Source organism: Tachysurus fulvidraco, chromosome 3 (genome assembly GCF_022655615.1).
Source record: "Tachysurus fulvidraco isolate hzauxx_2018 chromosome 3, HZAU_PFXX_2.0, whole genome shotgun sequence".
NCBI classification, from domain to species: Eukaryota; Metazoa; Chordata; class Actinopteri; order Siluriformes; family Bagridae; genus Tachysurus; species Tachysurus fulvidraco.
In genome coordinates, this window is record NC_062520.1 from 17,310,789 (window position 1) to 17,327,733 (window position 16,945).

General features: G+C 35.6%; 2 protein-coding genes across 2 annotated transcripts; one reads left to right on the top strand and one right to left on the bottom strand.

Annotated features, from left to right (window-relative positions):
- Positions 1-7,754: 7,754 nt before the first annotated feature.
- LOC125140892 lies at positions 7,755-11,066 on the bottom strand. Its single transcript, XM_047811641.1, has 5 exons — positions 10,934-11,066; positions 9,537-9,645; positions 9,232-9,351; positions 9,063-9,141; positions 7,755-8,859 (listed from the first exon to the last, which is right to left on the bottom strand). The coding sequence occupies exons 1-5, from the start codon at positions 11,029-11,031 to the stop codon at positions 8,768-8,770; spliced, it is 498 nt and encodes a 165-aa protein (XP_047667597.1). The 5' UTR covers positions 11,032-11,066; the 3' UTR covers positions 7,755-8,767.
- Positions 11,067-11,948: 882 nt separating this feature from the next.
- Positions 11,949-16,729, top strand: LOC113644695 (metalloreductase STEAP1-like). Its single transcript, XM_027149741.2, has 6 exons — positions 11,949-12,147; positions 12,715-12,836; positions 13,096-13,453; positions 14,207-14,373; positions 15,238-15,402; positions 15,546-16,729. The coding sequence occupies exons 2-6, from the start codon at positions 12,738-12,740 to the stop codon at positions 15,798-15,800; spliced, it is 1,044 nt and encodes a 347-aa protein (XP_027005542.1). The 5' UTR covers positions 11,949-12,147; positions 12,715-12,737; the 3' UTR covers positions 15,801-16,729.
- The last annotated feature ends 216 nt before the right edge of the window (positions 16,730-16,945 follow it).

Here is a 16,945-nt window from a genome sequence, read left to right on the forward strand (position 1 = left end):
CTTGTTATTGTGTGACCTGTTACACAATGGGCTACTAACTTTGTATTAGTCTGGATTAGTCCCAAAGTCGTAAGAATTTAAGCTTGTTGTATTGGTCCTACACGTGTTTGTAGACTCCTCAATACCTTCCCCTGTGTTGAAAGTTCCTCTGGGTGGTTTCCTGGCCTGGCTTAACTGCCCAAACTCCCAGCACTCTGTGATTAATGACCTTTAAGGTGACAAATCACCACAGTAACAAAGCATTGGAATAGAGGAGCAATGGGGCCGGGCTCCCTGAAATCGATGCTCCATTGTTCTCTCCCTTTCTGCACTCTTCTCTCTCTCTTATTTTTTTCTGCCATATAGAGTGGTTTAACAGGGACACCGTCACCCAGATCTGTAACTGGGATGCAAGTTGCATGGTGTATATTTTTGAAAATACTCTTCTAACCACAGACGGTGAGTTTTATCAGGGATAAACAGCTATTAATTGTTAGATACAGTTTGGAGGTTTAGAAATGTCCAAGGCTTTTGTTTAAGAATTTTATTAAAACTACATTTTCAATCTAGCCATATCCAACATTCTGTGCACCTGTGCATCTGTCCGTCTCTGATCTTTAGTCCACATAAAGCAAAAACAATCTTGCAAATGCTCTTCTACACAAACACTCAAATAGAAGTCTTTTTATTATGTAAATGTATAAAAGTACTTGAACTCAACTGTGATATTTTTAGGATGGTATAGTTGATATTACAGATATTACTCATTCTGTTTAATCTTTTGGATTTGGTGCCATGAACAGGGTTCCCATGTGGTCTTTATGCACATTCCAATGCAATAAAACCTCCCCTTTAGACTTAACAATTTCTTTTAAAAAATTTTTATAGATATTTTTGCTGAAGGTCACAGATTTGAAATCACTCTCCAAATGGATGCACTGAGAGGTATTCTGTGTTATGTTTCCATCATGCTCCCGTCATGCTCTCTCTCTCTCTCTCTCTCTCTCTCTCTCTCTCTCTCTCTCTCTCTCTCTCTCTCTCTCTCTCTCTCTCTCTCTCTCTCTCTCTCTCTTGCTCTCTTTCTCTTGAATCAAAATCAATATTAAATGCTTTACAGTCAGTGCTTAAGCTTCTAAATGTAAAAATAGTTAAAATAATTATTTATGCTATGTCAATGCATGTCTTAATGGCATTTTGATTTTTCCTGTCATTTTTTTATTTCATTAGCATTATTGCAGGTGAAAAATGATCACTTCTAATTAAAATATTTAACTTTTCTGACTGCATTTTCTAATTTGCTCATTAATAAATGTTCATGTAACTATTCACACTTATGATCCAAAAAAATTAATTAGCCACAATCTATTTAATACAAAAATTAATATAAAGATAAGGTATTGAAAAAGTTCATTGAAAAGCATAGTTTTATTCTTACAAACAAAAATCCTTTTTCATTGTTCGTGATATATAATTATATTTATTATTTCCATACCAACAGTGAGGTCAAAAAGCTGTCTAATACCACATCAAATATCTGTGATTAATTATTATTATAATTATTATTATTATTATTATTATTATTATTATTATTATTATTATTATTATTCATTCATTCATTCATTTTCTACCGCTTATCCGAACTTCTCGTATACGTATATATATATATATATATATATATAATATACGTATACGAGAAGTTCGGATAAGCGGTAGAAAATGAATGAATGAATGAATAATAATAATAATAATAATAATAATAATAATAATAATAATAATAATAATATACGTATATATATATATATATATATATATATATATATATATATATATATATATATATATATATATATATATACGTGTGTATATATATATATATATATATATAATTTATAACTGGAATATACAGATTTTGAAATTTGCAAGTTGCTCCTTTGAACAAAAAAAGATTATCCATAAGTTATACAGAGGCACATGTTCAGAGAACACAACAATGGATTTGAACCATGGGTCAAGGGTTTGATATATATACAGAATGTGCGGATCTAGAAGTAAGGGACATTATGAAAAGTGTCCTTACATACAAGCTATGACATTCCACCAGAAAAAGGTCACATCAGCTGAGATATTGTCTTATTAAGATTGAATAATTAATGTGTTAATGTCCCTGATGTAATGTAAAAATACACAGACCCCCTTTGCTGAAAGGGAACACAGTCTAAAAAGGTTTTATGTTGTACTTTTCACACTACAAGCCTTAGTCTTTGGCCGGTAATTTCAAGTGTACTGTATGTCTTTTGTCCTTTTATTACATAGGAAAGACAATGTGGAGAATGTAGTGTGCATAGTGTCAGACAATTCAATGACAATGACTTTAAAAAGCTCTCGTTTGTCATTTTACATACTGTACCTGTAAAATACACTTTTTTGAGCTGTTAATTTTGAGGTTTCCATTGTTGTCATTTTATACAGTACAAGCATGCTTTTTACACACTCATAAGAATCTCTGTAATTATTAATTAATTTATTTATCTATCAGAAAACAATCTGGAAAAAAAGATGAATATACATTTATGCAACCATTAAAGGATAATTTGCCATTGTCTATTAGACTAAGCAGCTTTGCTGCATCTCACGTGATTTTGTTGGCTACACTGGAACACTGAATAGCCGAAGGCAACTGGGAGAACTTCTCTATTTTATTTCTTAATAAACGGCTTTTCCTCCACAGAAGCCTGATAGATAGCTCCTTTTTCCACTCACAGAGGAGGGGAAGCCCAAGGAGGATATGCTTCCTGACAGTGGGTCTGTCTTCTTAATGACTGGGACTGCACATAACCTTCAAACCAGACTGTGGCACCACCCAATTGCTGACAGCTCGACCATCTCCCAAAGCTCCAATAAATGTCAAGCACTCATCTCTCTCTCTCTCTCTCTCTCTCTCTCTCTCTCTCTCTCTCTCTCTCTCTCTCTCTCTCTCTCTCTCTCTCGTGCTCACATCTCTATTCCTGGATTAACAGGGGTCTCATAAATCTAAGCAGCCCAACTTCTCCCAGGTCTGTGTGGGCCCTAACAATTGGTACTGGCATTGTATTCATTTTCATTTTTCTTTATTTCATATGGCTCCTTTCCCTTCAGCCCGTCTTTCTTTATGACCTGCATTTAAGACGTGATGCCCCGTCTAAGCTGCTCTCTGTCTATAGGGCTTAAAGGGAGTCAAGGGGATATAATATTTACAATGTGAAGGACTTCATAGCTCATCTCAAAGGGAAGAGAGAGAGAGAGTTTGAGGTGTCATATAGGGTCATTTCAGGGGCATAGTAATGTGGCTGCTATATCTTTCAATGGCTTTATCCACATTTTGCCTTCTATAACACCTGTTGCTGGTATCATTCATTTACACTGTTTGCCGAATGCATTGATTTGCTATATTTTATTGAATTACCAGGATTATTTGATTTAAAAAAATACATTACAGGTGTAAATATGTATGACAATAACTAAAATGCATATCACTCATTTAACAAAAAAATGACAAACAGCAGTAACAGCTGCTCACACTTTTTCATACAAACCGGCTTTTTTTTTTCCCTGGAATTCCTCAGACCTGTTTGTCATCTCTGGTGAACTGTTCTATACCACTCTTACTACAGCAACTCAAGTGGATTAAGTGCTTAAACTCCCAGTAATCATCAGCAGGTCCTGACATAAAATTCTGTAACTACTTAAAACCTTTCCTTTCAGTTTCACTGTAGCTACTAAATAATTCATAGAAGTAATAATATGCTTGCTGATAAATAACTGTATAATAAGCTGAGAGTTTAAGGGGTTAAGGTCAGGTGACTAAACAGGCTATTTCACACTTTATATATACTTGGAAGTCTCACACTGCCTCCTTCATTTCCTATTACCACCTTTACAGCACTGAGGTGAGTTTGAGGTCTTGCAAATAAAAGAACACTTGCTTCTACCGCACAACCTTGACAGATATTGTATAGTATATATGCAAACTCTTAAAAAGATTTCCTCAAGAGATGTCCCCTTTAACAAAAAATGTATTAGAAAGTTCTGTCAATGCTAGACTGTGACATTTTAGAAACAATGTACCTGCAATGTTCTAACATATCTGAAGTAATAAAGGTTTACTACTCAATGTTGTTAAAACTTTGCTCACACATTCACACATACAGCATTTGGCAGACATGCTTATCCAGTGCAATTTACATTTCTACTGTCATTTTATACAACTAAGCAAATGAGGGTTAAGGGCCTTGCTCAGCACTGGCAGCTTGGTGGACCTGGGATTCAAACTCAAAATGTTCTGATCAGTAGTCCAACATCTTAACTACTATGCTACCACGTCCCCTATAAAATAGCATTGTTAGCTGGTTTGGATAATGCCTAGCAGTTTTCTACACAGGTTTTACCTTTTTTGAATGGGAAATTAAACTTTGACCCCATGTCCCCACCTTCATGCTCACTTATCATCTTTGTCAAACTGATGGATGTCATAAGCATGTTGAATGATTTCATTTGCAGATGCACCCACCTGCTCGTATGAGATTTATGGACCAGGTAACACATGTATGTGAACCAATATATCAAACTGTCCAAAATTACATCTATTTGTTGGTGATTGATGTTAGTTACTGTCATAGATGACAAAAATGAGTAGCAATCTTCATTCACCAAGCCAGATTATATAATATTGTACATTTTCATTTGCATTAGTTTGAACTACCATAAATTTCATCTTGGGTTCATTGGGTGCAGTCCCATTATAAAAGCAGGAAGATGGCCTTGGTGAAGCTCTACTGTTCTGTATTTTGCCCAACACAAGTGTAGTATTGGGAATTTTCTTCCCAGAACAATGACCTGTAAAACTAAACTTAAGACCCAAATGACATCCTCCCTTTAGCTGAAGCACTGAGTGATGAACAACATGAAGACATCCAGATGACACCAGCCATACATCCATCCTTCTGTCCAGCCCTCCACAATGTTCCCTCCTTGGATTACAGACCAGCCTTCACCTGTGCCCACCTTGGCATCATCACCATCCCCCTGTACCACAGAGACAGCACAGAAATGCAATCAGCCTCCAGCTCCCTGCTGGTAATCCCATCTCCCTGCTTGTGTCAGGGTGTTTAGCCTTACGTGAGGCAGTGAGTGATAGCAGTGGAAAAGTGAAGAGAGGCTGAGGAATGGCTTGCAGACTCAGGAAGAGCAGAGGCTGAGCACACATCTAAAAAGAAGCAAGGGTCATTGCTCTTCAGAAAACACTGAATGGAAACACAGTTTAAGACTTAAACTTCAGGCTACTCAACTCCATATCACAAAATATTTGTTAAAGACTGTGCATAAAAAAAATTAAACCCATTCATACTTTTAATAATAAATAAAAAATGTTCCTTGTAGCAGCCCTACATAATCAAAATGCTTAGGCATCTTGTACTATATGGAGTGCTTTTACAAAGCAAACTTTTATAGAAGGTTTGTTCATGAAGCAAGATATATTGTACAAATATGAAAAAAAGCTGAGTGGCTTTGCTAAAAGGATTTGTTCTGAAAAAAATAACATTGTTACAAAATGGAATCAAGTTGGAAATAATAAAAAAAAAAATCACTAATAAAATTCACTAATTACATATATATATATATATATATATATATATATATATATATATATATATATATATATATATATATATATATATATATATATATATATATATCTTGAATTCCACCTTTGATTAATTATCCCTGATCCGGTTCATTGCTCCAAATCATTTACTTGTTCTGTCATTACACCTTGTGATTCCAGAACACGCCATATCAAATGGACCTAATCATTCTCTCACTTTCCTAAATCTTTTCAAATAGTACATTTTTGCAATACAATAAGGTTTCAGCCTACTAACAGTGAATTACAATTATTTGCCATATTAATTTGTCTTGTTTAATAGGAAAAAGGACAGGAGCATATGTTCAACTTGGTCATGCTGGTGATTCATAGCTCTGTCTCAAGGGCTGGATTAATATTTCAATGTAATTATTAAATCTTCTAACATTAATGCTCAGGCCAAATGTAATCATGTGAGTGGGGGTTTTCATTAAAACAAGGAGTTTAAAAAATCACTGAACAACTACCTCAGTAAATGAGCAATTGGACACCTTAAATAGGAGACCTGTTCTGCATTTTGATTGAGGGTGATATGTTCATTACTGCAGCCATAAAGCACCAGAGATAAGACAAGGGCATTTCCTGATTTATTGGTGTTTTTTTAATGATACATGAATCAATGCCAATCAACTTGACAAATAACATGACATATATTTATCTATCAATGAATATTGTTAAAGGTTTCTCAATGCATAATTTACAGGATTTTATTAATAAATACTAATTTTACTAATACTTAACAAACTAAATTATTTCTTTAAAACAAAATTAGCACACTTGTCTAGTTTGGTTTAAATCGTATACATGGATTAATTTGCCAGAGGCATCCATCTAAGCATGCTTACCTTAATGCTGTTTGAATGCTGGTAATTTACCATGATATATGTCCGTTCATTTTTTACAACAATAGAGTTGAATTATTCTCAGTGATTTCCCCATGTGAAAACGAGACATAAACAGTGCTGGCAGATCCAGTGAGGGGGAAGGAAAGCTGGGCGTATGTTGGTGACAAGCGTCATGCTGTCATCTAGCGCACACTCTGCCTCTGCCCTGGGGAAACACAGGCCACGGTGAGATGTAAGTCCGATTTAATCTGCACCGAAGGTGTACCAGCATCTGGAAATTCATTCATGACGAAGTGCAATTGTTATAGAAAGTGTGCGTGTCTGAGACTCAGTCATGCAGGTGGCTTGGTCATTGGGGGTCTGATTGGTGAGGGGGTGATGTTCAGTATTATTGACTGGGGCACATGGAGCAAGCCCTCCAGGTATATTCTTCTCATTCCTTGATCTGATGTCATGTCATGCCAAATGAGAGCTGCACCAACAGACTTACTGATAAGAGCTGACTGAGGATCAGGTTCAAATTTCCTTTTGAAAAGCATTGAAATTCAAATTAAGGGTGAAAACACTTCACTTTGTTGTTGGCAACTTCAGGCACTATTAAGCATAACTATTACTCAAACAAAAACTCAAACAATTTCTAATTGCCGAAATCCAATTTGTTAATTTGCTGCATGATATTATACTGATATTACACATACCATACAGTTACATGCAAATCAATACAGACTAATTTACTATATAGTTCGTGTTTTAAGATGTTATCTAGTCTTAAAATCTGTCAAGGAATTGTATATCTGTAACAAGAAAGAAGGTAAGAAATGTTTTTTCAAGGTGGTCCCTGTGCCTGAGAGAACAACCTATTTGTCCTTGAGAGCATATCCACTGTAGCACTCACAATCCACTGTGATTTATTGTGTGTTATTGTTGTGCTTTTCAATATTGTTCAATAGCCAGGTGCTGATTACCTTTCTCCACTTCCTTGTCAGGCTGTGGCTTTCTGCCCTGGAGGTCCAGGGGCTTTTTAATTGGTTCTGAGAGGATTTTGCCCCCTTTCATCACTGACAAATTTGATCACTTTGAGGGTTGGGTTAGGAAGCAGGGAAAAAGACAGTAATAAATGCTACATCATGCCTTGTAGTGTTAGAGGTGCCTTCAAGTGGAGTGTTGAGAAAAAGGACCGTGGTGAGTTTAACATGATTAGTAGAGAATATTTATTATAATTAAAGATACTTCTTCAGTCAATGGCACACTGTAATTTTGTAAAAAGGGAAACACATTTTATAACATTTTAACTGTATACATAACATATATCATCTTCATCTTCAGTTATCCTTATAAAATGGTTAAAGGTTACAAATATAAAGGCCTGGTATGGGAGAGGAAATTTTTGTATGCTTAAAGGAAAACCTTTGCACATTTTTTTTGTCTCTAGCCTCTATATCTGTGTCATTGCTTATACATCTGTTCAAGACACACGTTGCAATATAGAAGATTTCAGTATAATCACGTTTCAGAATATGGAATAAAGTTACTAACTGTGATTATTACACATCAGCATTGACATTACTTTTAGAAAAGGTTACAAATACTTTCAGGTGTTTCTAAGACATTTTGAAGAGTTAATAAAAGGCTGTAGCTTTAATCATAAAAATTATGAAAAAAAAAAAAACCCTACGCAGTTTGTGCTACAATCAAATAAACTATGGGCTGGAGTATTTGCAGACATTGCCCTCTTCAGGCCAGTGCAGGCCACATCAGTAGTAATATTCAGGAGAGACAGTGAAGCAGCAGACCAACAGTGTCGATTTGAGGCGTGCTTTATTCTGTATGATGGATGGCTGAGTTGGGCTGACTATATTGCTGTCCTAATAAAAGCTGCCCTTCAATCCACATGGCTGTGAGTGGAGCTAGAATACGTTGCTACCTTTCAGAGAAAAACTGCCCTATGCGTCAAAAAGAACAATGTTTCTCTGGATACAGTGCCTCACCTCAGCAGCACTGAGAGCTATATTTGCCCCTACAATTTCTTTTGTGCAAAGGAAAGCTGCTAAAATATCCTCTTGAATTTAATTCTGGGCAAGAAAAAAAAAAGAGACAGAACAGAGAGAAAGAGGCCAATTCTAAAAATACTCAAAATGTTCATTAAAAAACATATAGCATTATTATATTTCACAGTATGTTTAAATCTTTTATGTATATGTCTATTGCTAATGGTGTTGGACTGTCACCTGAAGCTAATATTGAGCTTAAAAGGAAGCCAGGATCAGTAAACAGTGCAGTTGGCAGAGGATCGCTGTGTGCACAAGAATTCACTGGTGATTTCTTTATAGCCTGGAGCCCCAGTTAGTCCACTCCCTATACAAATAATGTAAGAAAAAATCTTGGTCATATTGATTGGCAGTTGTAGTCCAATGGTTAATGGTTCTGAGCCATCTGACTTAATGCTAGGAGAGCCATAGAGTCCCTGCTGAACTCTTAAGCAAGACATTAAACCTTTAGATATGGACATATGTAAACATGTACTGTGTATTGGTGAAGTTCATTGTGTAATGGATTACCTTCTATTAAGTTGTAGAGGTTGCAGTAATTAGTGCCATGGTCTGTTACAGCGTACCAGGTTTCTGAGACTGACATAGCCTATGGTGAATGTTAATGTTGTTCACATACAGTGTTGTTCTTGAGGTATATTTTAATGATATGTGTAAAGCAAATTCAATGAACTCTTACTGATACATGGCAATTCGTGAAGAAATGATAAGGAACCAGTCTGAAGTTTAGATCTTCCACAAATTTCTTCCATGGTGCCATGTGCTTTGCTGCAATGAAGTGGACGTTGGCTGACTGAAGCTGTAATTGTATAAAGCAATTTTCATTTAATTCATTCATTCATTCCAGCTTAATGCTCTTTCAATAATCACGCACACACACACACACACACACACACACACACACACACACACACACACACACACACACACACACACACACACACACACACACACACACACACACACACACACACACACTTTTACCTTGTATAGGCATTTTTCTCCACCCATAATACAACCATCCATTGTCCTCCACTTTTTAATCTGTGTGACTAAGGCTTCATACACATGACTGCAGGAGAGTCCAAAGTACCTGAAAAAAAATTTTTTTTCAGTGTAGATTTACAGTTCTACTGAATAGTAAAGTTACATTCATGGGAACCACTAGCTACGGGTATTATTGTTTCCTTCTAATGTAACAACGATTGCACAGACTTCCTCGAAACCTAATCCAGCTATTCAAACATAAGGTTGATTGTTTAAATTTGTAAAACAGCATTCAACATATTTGACATAGCAAAAAACAGCATTCAACATATATTATTTAGACAGAACATATTATGTCCAAATAGACATTAAATAGTTACCTTGCTTTCTAAATACAGATGTTTGGATTCTATTCATTCAGTTCAGAAGTCAAACAGTCAATTATTTCAACTTAAAAATGTAAATATAATAGAGTTGATATAACTACTAAAAAATAAAAAGTTCACACACTATACCACATCCAAGTCATCATATGTAAAATTATTATAAAAATATATCTATGGAGAAAGGGTTGACATTTTGGCCATCTGAATTCAACTGCTGCCATCAACTGGTCGAAAGAGGACATTGCTGAAAATCCTGACACTTAGCAGCTAACACAGAGGCATACTGTCCTGTTACCTTACATTAACAGTTTTTCTATTTTGTCCATTAATCATTCATGTGGTATTCTTAAGACACAAAAGAATATATGAGCTTTTTTCTCCCAGACTTCTTTGAAGATAACAAACATTTTGGCTTCAAACAGAGATTGAGTGAATATGTGGCAAAAGTTCTGTCTGTTTCTGTGTGTGTCAGGCCAGTGTTCCTCAGATAAGCTTTGTACTTACAGCAACCTGGGAAGAGATCACTGGAAGTGAAAGAGTAAGTGAAATGTTCTAATATACAACAGACACACTTCTGTTTAGCCTAAATTAGTGCATCAAAATTACTAAAGTAATTTATACTATACTACATAAAATGTTTTTCAGGAATAACAATGCCATACTACGATCATTTCATAATAACAACTCAAAGGTCAGCTATCTATCAAGTCTAGTAAAATACAGGGTGATTTCACTACACTGTATTACAAACAGCATTCTTTCTTTTTCTGTAAACTTACCTGTAACATTATCTTATAGGCAATGAATAGTATGTGTTACAGAAAGCGTAACAACACAGAACAACAAAATACATACCTTTAAAATGAAATCACATCACACCGACCTCACAACAAGAGTTTAGTAACACTTCAATTCTCATAAGACGATGGGAAAAAACAAAAAACAAAACAAAACAAAAAAAAAACAAGCAAGCAAAGAGACAGGTACACAAAAAAAGAACATATTTACCATTCCACTTTGCACTGTGCATGAAGAGGGCCCGAGGACCACACAGTTAATGATCCTAATGTCAGCATGGCCAGCAGGAGATACCTGGTGATATGCATTTTGGTTGCTGTGATATCAATCCACAGCTATCCTGTCTGATGTTCTGGTGAGAAATAATGAGAGTCATTGCAGGATCACAGGATGCTCATGTGAGCTCCTCTAAAGGAAACTGACTGAAATTAAATTAGAACGCATTACAATTTTCTGTCCTCGGAGGAACAAGGCAAAGCAGAACTAAAGGTTTAAACTCTGTGCAGGCCACTGACTTCAGATGCTTTTGATTGTTGATTAATATAAAATGAGAACTGTACAAAATAGAAACAAAACATAATATAAAATCTGTATTTACACTCATGGTATAAAATTTACTTTTTCTGTGAACAATTTGTTGTGGCTAATAGCAGTGAGATTAGCAAATTTTCTAATAAAAAAAAAAGTATTATATTACATTGCTGTAAAATCCCCAAACTGACTCATGGAAAATGCTCCTTTTGAATTTATTAGACTAAAGCTGAATTGTGTCAGAATTGTGTCACAATTTATGATACGTCTGGCTTAAACTAAAAAAAATAAAAATAAAAATAAACTTAATATTGATAAAAATATCTCTTAAAGTGGATTTAGGATTTTTTTATCTAAATGTTTACATTTTTTCTTTGAGCCTTTTACACTTGTAATGTACAATAAGGTGGCTGTTAGTTTGCTGTTAGTTATTTATTCTCTTAAAGAATAAATAAAATAAACAAAAAACAAGATAAATTGTTTAGTATTTAATTACAGAAACACATATAATATACTGAAAGGAAAAAACAATAACTTTTTAAATAAATTTCTTGAAAATGTTACTAGTGATATGCATTATGGTTTGCGTGTGTGAAACACGTCTTTTTCTGAGCGTGGTCTATGATGTGTGTTAAAACCGTGATTGGTGGACTTCTGTTGGAGGCGGGGCTAACATGAATGAAGGGACCAGCGCCTTGTCAGTGTGCACCAAAGACAAGGGGAGAGGGAGAACAAGGGAGTAATAGAGTATTTTTTTTTTCTTTTAGAAGTTACATGTCTTCTCTTCATCATCTTTCAGCCATATTCTTTTTTATTTACAGCAGAACACACTGTTAATATTTACACCTACTCTGTTGTGGACTGGTTAAGAAGTGTGAAGTTTATGTGCTGAGGTATGACTCTCTTTTCATACAGTATGACTCACTAAGTATATTTGTGTTGTTTGTGTTCATGTTGCACACTAAGCATGAGTGGAAAAACCTTGGTAAGAGGTTAGGCAACATATTCCATAAAATGATTTACCATCGAAATGATACTTGACTTCAAACTCATAACATTTGAAGTTGTAGGATTGTTTAATTGACAGAGAACCAAATTTTTCATATTTAATTTTGTGTTACAAATAGCAATGTAAAACATTTTAGTTTTAGTTTTAGTAATAATGGTACATACTTTGACATCCTGAATACTAAGTTAGGATGAAGAACTCTTAAGAGTTTGTTTAATAAAGATGCTGAATGTTAAGCCTCTTAAAAGCACTAGCTGTGAAAGTCTCCCCAACTCCAAGAATAAATGCCTTGGATATTACAGGGTAGTCACATGAATAACAGACTTTATGTTTGTGCCCTTGTGCTTGAAAGACTCATTATTGGCATGGAAATGAATTGCAGTAAAGCATGCACTTGTGGAGGTTGCCCATAAAGACCTAGCATAACAGTGTATTGTGGGTCATTTTGTAGGGTTTTCTGCTGTTTGACCTATTATGGAGAGATGTCCTCATGATTCTGGAGAGGTAACAACATACCATGATGAAAGCTTTCAGCTGTTTGAAGTGGAACAGCGACTACAGCTCACTCAAAAGGCATGGTACCTTACAGCATAGGGTGAATGACCGATATAAGACATATACATGTATTTGCTACTTTTCTTGTAACTATGAATGAATGGTGCTATGTTGTCATCATATTAACATCAGAGCAGAGCGACACCTTTTCCACTGAACATTGCCCCAAAATAGCCTTTATCTTTATTTGGTCCAGCACCTTTTCATCTTAGGATCACAGTACTCCATAGTTGTAATTAGATTTAAGGCACTGATTACAGCTCTTGCTTTCTCTCAGGACCCTGAGGAGGGAGGCATGGAGGCTGAAGAGATGTTGCCAAGCATGAATCGGCAGCCTTTTTTGTCTGCATTTGCATTAGAGGAATTTGAGTTCCCTGCCATCATTCAACTAAAAGAGATGCCCCTTTTCCCCAAGTGGCACCTACCTCTAAAGCTTATGGCTGTTTTTTTAACTGTGACGTTTGTGTACACATTTCTCCGGGATGTCCTGCAGCCTTATGTGGCTCAGAATAAAAATGATTTTTACAAGATTCCCATACTGGTGTTAAATAAAGTTCTACCCTGGACATCAATCACTCTTCTGGCACTTGTCTATCTACCTGGAGGGTTGGCTGCTCTACTACAACTACACAGAGGTGAGAGATTGAGCATCTCGAATCTCCATTATAATCTCCATTATTACTACATTTACATCTACATATTTAACTCTAAGTGCAATAAGTAGCAAAGTAAACATTTAGAAACACATGAGACAAAGTAGAGGAGGACAGATAGTAAATAGAGAACACTACTTGGAAAATAGATAAACCATTTTATAGAGTGTAGAGTACAGTTGTGCCATAGTCTCCAGAGAACTCTGCTTGACTCTTAAGATAAACCAACACTTTTGAATCAGTCTGTTGAGTTCTCAAGGATTAAAGGCCTTCTGTCCCTTCTTGTACATGGCATCAGCATTGATAGGTTTTTTCTGAAGTCTGCCACCATTTCACAGTCACCATTTCCGAGAGTTACTGCAAATGATGAGATTAAAAATTGTTGACAAGGAAATGAGTCAGAACAGTTGTGCGCTGAACTATTGTACATGGGTGAAAAATGTGACATTTTGTGAGAAAGCAGACTTCTTAATGCAAAGTATATCTGGTTCAGTGACTTCTTGTTGTTTGCTGATATGTCTGAAATAAAATGGCTGCCTTCTTTTCATGTTGAATTAGGCAGGTTGACAGTAAGGTGCAATGTTTACTGCATACTACACTAACTAAACTTACTGTGAATGACCACAGCCAAATGGTTTCATTTATAAATTTTCCATGAATGTAATAAGAATGCTTGCCTATAATATCTATTACAGAGCAAACTTGTTTGCTTCAAGTACTTTTTCTCTTTGGCAGGCACTAAATACAGCTCTTTCCCAATTTGGCTGGAAAATTGGATGGGTGTGAGGAAACAGTTGGGTCTGCTGGCCTTCCTTCTGTCCTGCCTACATGCCATTTACAGCCTGAGCTACCCAATGAGACGATCATACAGATACAAACTCCTCAACTGGGCCTACCAGCAGGTGAGGAAAGTTTTCAAGTCAAGAAGCTTTTATTTTCATTTCAACTATATATAGCTGAGGCAGTACGTAGTGAAATAAATCAGTGTTTCTCCACGACCATGGTGCAACATAAAGAGACAGAGCTACATAGAACAACACAGAACTACATAAGAAAACACAGTGCTTCATAAAACACAAAGCTACAGACTAAATTCTAAGTTATCCTTAGACATAAAATGCATTTCCTAGTGCAACCTAATGCAGACAGACAATGTTTAAATGAGTGGTGCTGTAAACATATGAATATTGAATGAGTGTATGTGTGTGTCAGTTCAGTTCTCAGTGTTAATGAGCCTGATTGCTTGAGGGAATAAACTGTTACACAGTGTGAAGGCCCAAATGCTTCTGTACTTTTTTACCAGATGACAGGAGGGTGGAATGTATACTGTATGTGAGGGGTGTGTGGGGTTGTAAATATCTGTGATAGAGAGAAGAGAGACTTGGATGTTCTCAGCTGTCCTCACTATCAGCTGCAGGGTCTTGCAGTCAGATGGTTGGGGTTTTAATCCTTTTCACATGAAAATAACATTGTTAATATTATTATTCACTTAATGTTTATATGTTTATATTTTTTATTAGTAGTAGTAATAAATTTTATTTATTTATTTATTTATTTATTTATTTATTTATTTATTTATTGAAGGATTAACTAGAGAGTATGGAAATTTCATAACAAATGTCACCTCTTCTATTCTCCAGCTTCTGTTTAAAGAGCCACATACTCTATCTTAAATCATTTAAGTCTGAACATTGTGATAAGTTTGCCCACTTTTATTTAGCATAATGACACCTGTTCTATAGCATCCAAGCATGTTTATGTGATAGGTACAACAGAAGAATGATAACGCATGGGTAGAGGATGATGTCTGGAGGATGGAGATCTACATCTCACTGGGAATCCTAGGACTGGGCATTCTGGCCTTAGTGGCCATCTCCTCCCTACCTTCTGTTATGGAGACTCTAAACTGGAGAGAGTTCCAGTGTGTCCAGGTAGGTGAGAAACTAGAATCCAGAAATCATCTAACCATCCTCGCTGGTGACTTCACAGCTATGATGGACATTATAGACACATTGTTCTTTGATTTGTTATTGATAATTGCTTGATTGTTTATTGTCTCTCCATATTTGTGTAGAGAACACTGGGACATGCAGCTCTGTTTTTGTGCACAGCTCACGCTCTGGTGTATGGCTGGAGGAAGTGGGTGGAGCTGAAGCACTATGTATGGTACACACCACCATCATTTATACTTGCCTCCTTCCTCCCAGGCATGGTGTTACTGCTCAAGGCTGTGTTAGCCATGCCCTGTTTTAACAAAAGATTGGAACGCATTCGACATGGCTGGGAAAGACCCGGGCGAAAGCAATTAACAGACAAGGACTCACTCTGACTCAGTCTTAGCAGCATAAAATTTTAAATGTGTGTTTCAGGAATGTAAGTTTTAAGTCATGATTGTTTTTCACAACTTGTGATTGATGTTTAAGTGGTTTGTACTATAATGCAGCTGCACATTGAAGTATGAACAAATATGAGCTCTCTTTTATACTTATTTTAAAATAAGTATATATTAATAATGAATAAGTAGTAAACAATTGAAAAATAATTTAGTAAATTTATGTATATTGTTATGAATTGCATTGATCTGTGTAAAAGGAAGAAGGAAAGCACTCTTTTGTGACTGATACATGATTCTCTGTCATGACTTCCTCAGTAAGGTATCACAAACAGATTCAGATATCTTGCATTCCTTTTGGCATATTTGTTAGCTGCTTTGTTTATTGTGTCTCATCGTTAGGTCACTCTTGAAAACTGCATGTGAAATGTGATAAGTGGGGGAAAGCCATGCTGTCCTATTATACACTATTGTACTAAATAGCAGCTTTGCATAGTTACAGCAATGGTGACATTTACCGACCTGCTAATTCGACTATTTAATGTATTTAGATCTTGTATGGTAGTATGTAAACAATAGAATGTAAATGCAGCGTTTGTTTTGAAATCTACATTTACATTCTCTGCTTATTAAAGTTCTGATAAACTATGAAGTTTTGCTAATGATATAAATACCTTGCCTGGTCATAGTATTAAAGCACTATTGTATATCAGGGGTGTGCAGCTGAAATTCTACCAAGGCCTCTTCAGCATTTTTGTGATACTTTAAAGGGTGACAAAAGGTTATTAAGATATAGTGATATATTTACGGGGAAAAAAACTCCTAAAATAATCTGTTATAAGAGTGTATGTGCTCTTACTTGAGACATGTATTTAATAAAATTATTAAACTGATTGCATGAACTAGTATGCACTAATGTCATAACTAATTAAAGTGTTGCATGGACTCGTACCCTGTTCAGTCTTGGCTTTCTTTAACTCATATTTTGAATGAAACAAACCTTTCTCATTACTTACTAGGTAACAAATTTACAATTTTTTTTATATATTACACACACACACACACACACACACACACACACACACACACACACACACACACACACACACACACACAGAAGTATAATATATATATATATACTT